General features: G+C 50.8%; 2 protein-coding genes and 1 long non-coding RNA gene across 3 annotated transcripts in view; 1 reads left to right on the forward strand and 2 right to left on the reverse strand.

Moving 5' to 3' along the window:
* CKM (creatine kinase, M-type) overlaps positions 1-1,113 on the forward strand; it is a 25,580-nt gene extending 24,467 nt beyond the window's left edge. Inside the window, exon 9 of the mRNA XM_021711832.1 lies at positions 1,085-1,113. Within this exon, the coding sequence (XP_021567507.1) occupies positions 1,085-1,092 (8 nt within the window). The 3' untranslated portion in view covers positions 1,093-1,113. The remainder of the gene's footprint in view (positions 1-1,084) is intronic.
* Positions 1,114-2,410: 1,297 nt separating this feature from the next.
* LOC110595557 lies at positions 2,411-7,403 on the reverse strand. The gene is made up of 2 exons (XR_002481914.1): positions 7,186-7,403; positions 2,411-2,502 (listed from the first exon to the last, which is right to left on the reverse strand). It is a non-coding gene; the product is annotated as an uncharacterized LOC110595557 (long non-coding RNA).
* Positions 7,404-10,772: 3,369 nt separating this feature from the next.
* The window catches only part of LOC103259500 (MAP/microtubule affinity-regulating kinase 4), an 18,469-nt gene continuing 18,034 nt past the window's right edge, over positions 10,773-11,207 (reverse strand). The window contains exon 11 of the mRNA XM_021711846.1: positions 10,773-10,865. Coding sequence (XP_021567521.1) covers positions 10,773-10,865 — 93 coding nt within the window. The remainder of the gene's footprint in view (positions 10,866-11,207) is intronic.

Consider the following 11,207-nt stretch of genomic DNA (forward strand, 5'->3'; position numbering starts at 1 on the left):
GGGGTACCCGAGCTGTGGGCGGAGAAGGACGAGTCAGGGAGGGGCCCTGAGGCAGGCCAGGGCCCCAACCGCTTTGATTCTTCACTCTCTGCTCCTGTCCTGAGTTTGGAGCCTGGAGTTTGGAGACACGCCTGCCATGTACAGTTGTGCAGGCTGTGGACAGCCCAACCCTAGAATTATTTTACTGACTCTCCTTCGTCCTAAGTTACCCTTTCTTCAAACTTTAAAACCTTTCTTTAAACTCTACCAGGGACAGACTGTCCCCCGTCCCCACTCTCCTCTCTCCAAACAGTAATTGGATAACTTCACATACGGTTTTGAGTGACTTCCTTGCTATATGCCACCCAAACTTCAGGAACCAAACCGACTTCCCAAACACTCCGCTATCTGAGCTCCCATCAGCCAAATGCGGGAAAGAATTAGATACAAGGATACCCGTATTCACTATGGTAATTTCTTGACAGGTGAAAATAAAGAGAAGGGGACCCTTTTTCTAACTCTCTCAAGATGCTGTGTAGGCTGTGGGGGTCCCACGGCCCCAGGACCCTCCTCCGGGTCCTCTCACCCTCCCAGTCCTGACAGCAGGGGCCAGACTGCCAATTTCTGTCCTCCCGGGGACCCCAGGTGCAGCCTGCATCTCACAGAGGAAACCCTGCCTGTGGCAAAGGCCATCTTCCTGTATTGCTCTTGGTAACCAAGCCCCTAAAAGTCTGTGCCCTGCATATGGCTGCCCAGCCAGAGACTACATTTCCCAGTCTCCCTTGCAGCTAGGAATGGTCACATGACTAGGCCCCAGCCAATGAAACGTACAGAAGTGCTCGGTGCCATTTCTGGATCACGCCTTTAAAAAGGATGCTGCTCACCCTCTCTTCTCTTTCCCCACTTCTTGTTGGCTGGAAAAAGGTGGCAACTGGCACAACAGCCTCAGTCCCAGAGCTGGAGCCTCATGTTAAGACTGGCAGAATCAATCTAGGTCCTTGGAGGACTCTGCTGCTCTCTCTCTGGATGGGGACATCACAGAGGACTAAACCTCCCTCTTTTTCTGAGTCGGGGACTCACTCTGTTGCCCAGTGCTGGAATACAGTGGCGTGATCACAGCTGACTGCGGCCTCAACCTCCTGGGCTCACGTGATCCTCTTGCTTCAGCCGCCCAAGTAGCTGGGACTACAGGTGTGTACCACCAGCCCCGGCTAATTTTTTGTAGAGATGAGGTCTCACTATGTTGCCCAGGCTGGTTTTGAACTTCTGGGCTCAAGCAATCTTCCCACCTTGGCCTCCCAAAGTGTGGGGGTTACAGGCGTGAGCCACTGCACCTGGCCTTAAATCTCCATCTTATTTAAGCCATTGTACCTTGGGGTCTTTTTGTTACAGCAGCTGAGTCTATAATCTAAGTGATCCACTGTCTCTTGACCAGAAGAGGAAGGCCATGTATTCCAGTGGTTACAAGTACAGATTCTAGAGTCAGTCTGGAATCTTTGACTCACCAGCTGTGTGACCTTGGACAAGTTACTTAACCTCTCTGTCCCTCATTTCCTGAGCTGTAAAATGGAGATATTAGGATCTACCTCCACTTGAGAGCTGTTAGGGGCATTAGCCCAGTTAATCTACACAGAAGGATGGTACATGGTCATGGCTTGATGATCGTTCACTATTATTATTTTTAGTTAATAACCACCAAAAACTCTTAGTGATATATGCCCACTATGCTTCAGACCCCGTGTCAAGTGCAGGACACACCTGGTCTCTACTGGATCGATCTAATGGAGCCTGGGAGCAGACAGCACCATTTTACAGAGGAAGAAACAGAGGCTCAGAGAGTTGCCCAGAGTCATCGTGCTAGCAGAGAGTGTAGTCAAGAGTTGAACTCAGAACCGAGCAGTCCCAGAATCGTGGCTGTCGACCACCTAAGAGAACACCTGCATCCCTTATCAGAGCACCCCGGAGTGTGCCTCGGTGTCAGCCACCAGCATGCCCGACAGTCCTGGTGGGTGGCAGCACCCCCATCTGGGAGGCCGGTCCCACCCCAGGCTTATACTGGGATGTGAATCAATCCCTTCCCCTTCTGCACCCCAGCCAGTCTGAACTGGTTTCCTTCCCTTGCCAGCTGGAAGAGACCTCACAGACTCAGGCACACAGGTCTGAAAACCAGCCAACCAGATGATGTGCAAGCTGTGACATTCTAGGGCTTGTCTCACGTTCTAAAAACGGATCATTCAAAAAATCGACTCAGGTTCCCAAGGCCTGTAGGCGGTGAACAGGGCAGACTGCCTTCCTGGTGCTGATGACTAATTAATAAAGAGGGAGGATTTTCAGGGGGTACCTGGGTCAATGCTGCCAAGGGAAGGGCAGAGACACATACCCTCGAGCCCTCCCCACCTTGCTGCTGTCCGCTCTGTACCTGTTTTCTTTGCCATTGGCCAACAGCGACGGGCGCTCAGCCCCAGGGCGTTCTGTGCAAACGTAGGTGTTTCTGCGGGTCATCATGCTGGGAGGAAGGTTGTTCTGCAGAAGACGTGGCCGAGAAGGGGGTGAGGTGAGGCCTCGCCTCCCCCCCAGCTCTTCCCTCTCCCCTCCCCCATGAGGAGTGACTCAGGGGCCTGTGTGGGAGCCAAGAGCGAGAAGATAGCTTAAAGGTCCCAAAGACGGAAAAGTTCTCGAGATCCCAGCCACCTAGGCCGAGTCCAGGGAGACCATGGATGCTTGAGGAGAGGTGGGCACTGAGGGAGGAGGGGGAGGGAAGGTTCCCGGGGCACCCTCGTCCATGCCCCCCTCTCCCCAAAATGCCTGCTCTCGCAAGGCAGTGCTGCCACGCAGAACCTGGTGTTACGTGTCTCTTCGCCTAGCCTTTGCACCGGCTGTCACCTGCTAGAACGTTCCTCCCACCTCTTCCCCTGACTCACTCCTACAGATCTCTCAGGTGTCAGTTCATAATAGACCCCCAGGCTGAATCAGGTGCCTCCTCTGGGCTCCCACAGGGCCCTGGGCGCCCTGCTGCAACCTCGATCACTGTTGCCAATGTGTGTTCGAAAAAAGGTTCCCACCTCACATGGGCTGTGAGCCCAGTGAAGATGAGGTAGCAGGATTAAGGTGCTTCGTAAATGTGCTGGGAAAAGAGTCCTCTTTTTCAGTTCTCTGGAAGTTTTTCTAAGATTGGCATTATTATTATTATTTTAAATTATAGATTGGTATCATTTCCCTTTTAAGTGTTTAGAAGAATTCTACCAAGCCTAGAATTTTCTTTATGGGGAAGATTTTAAATTATGGATTCAATTTGTTTAATGAGAAATTGTTCAGGGTTCCTATTTCCTCTCATGTCAGTTTTGATAAATTGCATTTTTAAAGAAATGTGTCTATTTTCTCTAAGTTGTTAAATTTATTGGCATACAATAGTTTCTAATATCTTGCTATCTTTTTATGTTAAAACAAACTCCTTTTCTTTTCTTTCTTTTTTTGAGTCAGGGTTCCACTCTGTTGCCCAGGCTGGAGTACAGTGGCATAATCATGGCTCACGGTACCTCAACCTCCTGCCTCAGCCTCCTGAGTAGCTGGAACTACAGTCAAGTGACACCACACCCAGCTCATTTTTTTTCTTGTAGAGATGAGGTCTCGCCATGTTGTCCAGGCTGGTCTCGAACTCTTGGGTCCAACTGATCCTCCTGCCTTGGCCTCCCAAAGTGCTGGGATTACAGGTATGAGCCACAATGCCTGGCCTAAAGTCCTCTTTTTCATTTTGAACACTGGTAATTTGTGTTTGTTGTCTTTTTTTTCCTTAATCAGTCTTTGGCATCTCAAAGTACTGGGATGACAGGCGTGAGTCACCACACCCGGCCAGGGTCTTAAAAGATCCTTACAAAAACCATCCAGGTTCTTCTTCTCCTTTTTTTTTTTTTTTTTTTTTTTTTTTAGTCAGAGTCTCACTCTGTTGCCCAGGCTGGAGTGCAATGGCATGTTCACAGTCACCGCAGCCTCGACCTGCTGGGCTCAGGTGATCCTTCTGCCTTAGCTTTGCAAGTGGCTGGAACTATAGGCATGCGCCATCATGGCTGGTTGATTTTTTGATTTATTATAGAGAGGAGGTCTCACCAAGTTACCCAGGCTGGTCTTGAACCCATGGACTCAGGCAATTCTCTCATTTCAGCCTCCCAAAGTGCTGGGATTGTAGGCGTGAGCCACCGCATCTGACCAGTTCTCTTTTTTTGTGTGTGTGTTGGAGTCTCACTCTGTCACCCAGACTGGAGTGCAGTGGCTTGCTCCCGACCACCACAGCCTCACCCTGCCGGGCTCTGGCGATCCTTCCGCCTCAGCCTTCCAAGTAGCTGGAACTACAGGCGCGTGCTACCACGGCTGGCTCATTTTGATTTATTGTAGAGATGAGGTCTCACCAAGTTGCCTGGACGGGTCTCGAACCCACAGGCTCAGGCAATCCACTTGCCTCGGCCTCTCAAAGGGCTGACATTACAGGCTGAGCCACTGAGCCTGGCCCAGTTCTTCTCTTTTTAAAAAAGTCTATAACATAGATACACTGTGCAGTGGTGAAATCTCAGCTTTTAATATTTTTATCATCGTAACAAGACATCATCTGCCCCCTCGTCCCCTCAGCCTTCTGAGTCTCCAGCGTCCATCATTCCACACCCTACGTCCATGGACAACACTGTTTAGCTCCCACCGATAAGTGAGAACATGTGACATTTGTCTTTCTGTGTCTGAGTTGTTTCCCTTAAGATAATGGCCTCTGGTCCCATCTCAGGCTCTTCTTTTTCTTTTGAGTTAGAGTCTCACTCTGTTGCCTGGATGAGTGCAGTGGCACGCTCCCGGTTACCGCAGCCTCAACCTGCTGGGCTCTGGCGATCCTTCCGTCTCAACCTTCCAAGGACCCAGAACTACAGGTGGTGTGCTGCTATGCCTGGCTAATAGTTGATTTATTGTAGAGACGAGGTCTCGCCAAGATGCCTGGGCAGGTCTCGAACACGCACGCTCAGGCAATTCACTCGCCTCGGCCTCCCAAAGTGCTGGAATGACAGGCTGAGCCACCGAGCCAGGCCCATCTCAGGCTCTTTAATTAGGCCATATCACAGAGTGGAATACTGAAGCTCAGAGAGGTGAAGTCACTGCCCAAGATCAGAAGGCTCATCGCTATAATTCAAGCTCTATTCTGTGGTTTCAGAGTCCTGACTATGTGCCCAAACTACTACTACTCTTTTGCTTTTTTTTGTTTTTCAGAGATTGAGTCTGCTATGTTGCTCAGACTGGTCTCGAACTCCTGGTCCCAAGCGACCCTCCTGGCCGCCTCCGCCCTTGTGTTCCTACAATGTGACCATGTGTTCTTGAATTCCTCAGAGCTGGAACAGCCTTGGCGGCGGCAGCTCTCAAACAGCTAGTCAGTTCTGCTGTGAGGTTGGGAGTGTTGTTCCTGCAGGTTCAGCCCACTGCCTGCTCCTCCAGTCCTTCCTATGTATGCTTTCTTTTTTTTTCCCAAGTAGAGATGGGGTCTTGCTGTGCTGCCCAGGTTGTTGTCCTGGGCTCAAGCAATCCTCCTGCCTTGGCCTTCCAAAGTGCTGGGATTACAGGCATGAGCCACCACACACAGCCTCGTTTTCCTTTTGTTTAAACTACAGCCCTGCCTCGCCTTCTCCTTCCCTGGACTGTGTATCACCTTGTATCCATGTGGGCCTCAGAGGATGCCCTGCGGAGCTCAAGGTCTCAGGACTGGGAGAGGAGCAGGGAGAACGAAACCGTACTTGACCAGGTCACTCTGGACACATAGACCTCCCTGCCTCTCTCCTCTGCCACCTGTCCCATAGTTGAGTTGATGCCCTCAGGACCTGCTACCCCAAGGCCCTTCTGGTGTAAGCCAGCCAGTGAACTGTCCTTGGGTGCACCCTCTCCTGGCCATTTGGTGGGGTTTACCACCCCCATCCTCCTCCCCCCCAATGCCCCTTGGCTTCACACAGCCCTGGAGTCCTGCATCCAGAACCTAGGCGAGATGTCCTGATAGTGGTGGAAGGGTCACAGCTGGTCAAAGCTTGTCACACTATTCAGTTCGTTGCCACTGGTCACCACTGGTAACGACCAAGGCTGGATGGTCAAGGGTGGTCATGGCCTGTCAATGTCAGTCATGGCTGGTCAAAACTGGTCATGGCAGGCATGACCAGTCATTGCTGGACACTACCAACCACAGCTGAACATCACTGGCCATGGCAGGTTGAAGCTGGTCATGGCAGGTCATTGTTGGTCAAGGCTGGTAAAAGCTGGTACTGGCTGGACACTATTGGTGAAAGCCGGTCAAGACCAACTGAAGCTGGACACTGTTGGTCACAGCTGGACCTACTAGTCACCAAAGACAGGCATCCAGGACCTCCACAGAAAACACCCCCACCCAGCAAACAGCCATGTAGCAAGATCTTGGTTTGCCTCAGGTCTTTAGAACCCAAATAAACCTGATGTGACCAGTGGCACCAAGGTCACTAGAAGAAATTAAAAGAATAGACGTTTCCAAGTAGGAACGAGAAAGATTAGCTTTAAAAACAATGTCCATGACTTCCCTGTTAAAGAGCAAAACCTTATGCTAAAAATAAAACAACTACAAGCATTTTGTGTCCGTGTGGGCGGTGACTTACGCTTTTAGTTTTTCCTTTTTTTGGGGGGGGTAGACGAGATCTGGCTATTTTGCTCAGGCTGGTCTCAAACTCCTGGGCTCAAGCCATCCACCTGCCTCAGCCTCCCAAAGTGCTGGGATTACAGGTGTGAGCCACCATGCCTGGCCTACTCACGCAACCAGCTCAGTCCCGCACGGGGTCAAGGGCACAGCCATGGAGGAAGCTCCTGCACATGCGCAGAGCCAAGGGCCCAGGTGCGGTCCAGCGTGGTCACCCCGACAGCTGAGACAACTTCTGTTTCCAAAGATTTTTGAAGCACCTAATCCCCTGTATTAAATCCTCCTTACAGCACTTTCTGTTTCTGACACCGAATGCTCATTTTATACACTAGCATCAAGCATAAGCTCGGGCAGAGGGCGTCCATTGAATGAATGAATGAATGAACGAATATACAGAAGTAATATGGCATCCGATGTGATGGTCTGGGGAGCGGGATGCCAGCATGGCCTGAGCCTGTGACCCGGGAGTGTGTGCAGGCTGGCCCGCACGAGGAGGTGCCCCGGCCCTGCTCCCCAGGCCCGCCACTCACAGGGGTGCTCGTGCTGTCCTTCCGTCGCTCGGGGATCTCTGCCTTGTTGGGGTTGTGGGCGCTGCTGACCATGGGGCTGGAGGGGGGCAGCCCTCGGCTCCCACTCCCCGCGGCGCTGCAGCTCGCCTTCCGGCCGGGCAGCCGCTCCTCCTTCAGCTCTGCCTCTCCTGTGCTCGTCGGGCTGCGCTTGGGGTGCAGGGGCGTGGGGGACGGGCCACCTGGGGGAGGGGCACCAGTGAGCACTGGGATCGCCGGGGAAACCCTGAGCCGCCCCTGGGGATCCTTGGGACCTCTGAATGCCTCCCATGGGCTATGAGCTCTGTGCGGGCCATGCTGACTATGCCTGTCAACATTACCAGCGCACATGTACTGACCCAGAAACCCCAGATACATGACATGACGTACATGCGGGTCACTCACTGCATCATTTTTTTTTCTTTTAAGACTGGGGATATAGCCGGGCGTGGTAGCACGTGCCTGTAGTTCCAGCTACTTGGAAGACTGAGGCGGAAGGATCGCCGGAGCCCAGCAGGTCGAGGCTGCTGTGGCTGGGAGCGGCCACTGCACTCCAGTCTGGGTGACAGTGAGACTCCAACTCAAAAAAAAAAAGACTGGGGATAGCCTAAACGTTCCTTAATAGGGGTGGCTAAATAGGTCAAGGTATTTCCACATGGTGGAATACTACGCAGCTATAGAAAAAGACAAGGAAGTGTTTTATGAATCAATACAGAATGATCTTCACGATAAACTAAAATAGAAAAGGCACAAGGATGGTCTACAATGAGCTATCATTTGTACAAAAAAGAAAAGCATATGTCTCTATGTGACACAAGATTTTCTTGTGTCTACTTGCTTGTGTATGAATATTTCCAAAAAACTATCCTTTGTATCGGAAGGGGAAAACATATGTATTGTTTTTATATATCCTAATCTTCCTTTCTTCTTTCTCTCTCTCAAGCCTTCTCTTTCTCCCTCACTCTCTCTTCCCATACCTATCTCTTTATATTATATATATTTGTTTGTTTTTTTGGGGTTTTGACTTGGAGTCTCACTCTATCACCCAGACTGGAGGGCAGTGGCACGCTCCCGGCCACCGCTGCCTCGACCTCCTAGGCTCCGGCGATCCTTCCACCTCAGCCTTCCGAGTAGCCGGAACTACAGGCACACGCTACCACGCCTGGCTGATTTTTTGATTTATTGTAGAGATGAGGTCTCGCCTAGTTGCCCAGGCAGGTCTCGAACCCACAGGCTCAGGCAATCCACTCACCTCAGCCTCCCAAAGGCGCGGGATTACAGGCTGAGCCACCGAGCCCGGCTTATTTGTTTGTTTTTTAAAAATAGAGTTGGGGGTCTCACTGTGTTGCCCAAGCTGGTCTTGAACTCTTGGCCTCAAGTGATCCTCCTGCCTCAGCTACCCAAAGTGCTGTGATTACAGGCATGAATCACCACACCTGGGCCATGTATTAGCATATGAATACAATCACTCCAAAATAATTCATATAAAACTGGTACAATGGTTGTCCTCCAGAACCTAGGGACTGGGGGATACATGTTGGAAAAAGATTTTTTCATTGTCTCCCCTCTTTATACTAACACATTTTGAATAATGTGATTGTATTAACACTTTCAAAAACAAAACCATACAAATCTAGCTCTTTGGACCCCTTTAGGGATCTACTGTTTTAGAACCAGGGAGTGAAAGTGTTCTTGAACTTCAAACAATCAGAATGTCTGCATGTTAAATCCTGAGGTTTTTTTTTGAGTCAAGGTCTTACTCTGTTGCCCAAGTTGGAGTGCAGAGGCACAATTACGGCTCACCGCAGCCTCAACCTCTGGGTTTGGGCGATCCTTCTGTTTCAGCCTCTTGAGTAGCTGGGACTACAGGCATGCACCATCACACCTGGTTAATTTTTCTGATGTCTTATAGCGACGAGATCTTGCTACGCTGCCCAGGCTGGTCTCATCCTCATGTGCTCAAGTGATCCTCCTGCCTCAACCTCTCAAAGTGCGCTGGGATTACAGGTGTGAGCCACGGCACCTAGCCAATCCTCAGGAGCTTTGATGATCAAAAGTCCTAGAACCACAGCCTGAGAGCTCTACCATGACAACAGTAGACACCGGGCACCCCCCACACTCCTTCACTCAAGAACCCTGGAACCCAGACCACAAGTGGGGATTTCTGAAGGCAACCAAGTTATAACCATACGATATTGGCAACACAAGCTCCTTAGGAACTTTCTGGGCCAAGCTCCTTATGTTATAGATGGGGCAAATGAGACCCAGGGGCAGGGAATATTTGACCATTCAAATCTGGTAAAGGTGGGGCCTGGGTGGAACAAACACTTTCTGCCAGGGGCTTTGGAGAGCTTTCCTGACGCCCCTCTCTGCACCCTAGTGCCTGTCCCAAAGGAGAGACCTGCACCCCTACATACAAAGCAGGGCTGTACAAACAACAGAGAGCTGGGAAACATTCTGGAAATTCCTCAGACTGTTAAACTCACAGTTGCCATCTGACCCCACAATTCCTCTCCTAGGTGCGGGCCCAAGACAGGAGACGGCAATACACGTCCACACAAAAACATACGCATGGACATTCACAGCAGCATCACTCATAGGAGTCAAAAGCAGAAACAAAACACATGTTCATCATGGATGAATGGACAAGATGTGGTGTATCTGTGTAATGGAATATAATTCAGCAATAAAAAAAGATGAGGCCAGGTGTGGTGGCTCAGCTTGTAATCCCAGCACTTTGGGAGGCCGAGGCAGGAGGCCAACTTGAGCCCAAGGGTTCAAGACTAGCCTGGGCAACATAGTGACACCTCATCGCTACAAAAATTTTTTTTTAAAATTAGTTGGGCATGTTGGTGTACACCTGCAGTCCCAGCTACTCAGAGGCTGAGGAGGGAGGATCATCTGAGCCCAGGAGGCTGAGGCTATGGTGAGCTGTGAGCGTGCCACTGCACTCCAGCCTGGGCGACAGAGTGAGACTCCAACTCAAAAAAAAAAAAAGGATGAAGTACTGACACACATATCATGGATGAACTTTGAAGAAATGATGCTAAATAAAATAAGCCAGTCATGAAAGGTCACACATTTCATTTACCTGAAATGTTCTAGAACGGGCAAACCCATCAACACACAAAGTAGATCAGTAGTTGCCCAGGGCTGGGGCTGGGACTGGGGATTGAAAGTTGCTGGCTAAGGGTGTGGAGTTTCTTGTGGGATCCTGAAAACGCTCTGAAATTGGTTGTGGCGATGGATGGACAGCTCTGTAAATGTGTTACAGCCAAAGAACTGTACGCTTTGAATGGGTAGGTTGCAAGGTTTGTGAATTTTACCCTAATAAAGCTGTTAAAAAAACAGTGGGGAGGATGAATGTTTGATGAGGGTGTGGGTAAGAGAGCTCTCGGCAGTTTCCATGCCTAATTGGGGTGGTGGTGGGGTCTGCTGAGTTCCTGGGGTGGATGAGATGTCTGTCAGTTCCAGAATGTGGGGGGCAATCAGGTGTCTGCCCAGCCTCCTTCTACTGGGAAGGGCCTCCTTCCTTCCTTCCACTCTGAACAATGTGTCCTCCTGCGCCCCAGCTACAGTGGATTAATTCCAAATGGACTCTGACACCAGCGCTCCATCCCTGAGAAGAGGACCAAAAGGACTCCAGCTACCGTTTGGGCTGGTCTCTAAAACAGAGACGTAAGAAATCTGGGAGCTAGCCAGGGGCGGTGGCTCACGTCTGTAAACCCAGCACTTTGGGAGGCTGAGAGGAGAAGACCGCCTGAGCCCAGGGGTTCCAGATCAGCCGGGACAACATGGCGAGACCTCGTCTCTACAATAAATGAAAAGAATCAGCTGGGCATGATGGCGCATGCCTGTGGTTCCAGCCACCTGGAAGGCTGAGGTGGAAAGACCGCCTGAGCCCAGCAGGTGGAGGCTGTGGTGGCCATGAGCGTGCCACTGCACTCCAGCCTGGGTGGCAAGAGTGAGGCTCCGACTCAAAAAGAAAAAAGAAAGAAAAGAAATCT

The sequence above is a fragment of the Carlito syrichta genome, unplaced genomic scaffold (assembly GCF_000164805.1).
Source record: "Carlito syrichta isolate Samal-C Ts95f unplaced genomic scaffold, Tarsius_syrichta-2.0.1 Scaffold86271, whole genome shotgun sequence".
Taxonomy (NCBI): domain Eukaryota; kingdom Metazoa; phylum Chordata; class Mammalia; order Primates; family Tarsiidae; genus Carlito; species Carlito syrichta.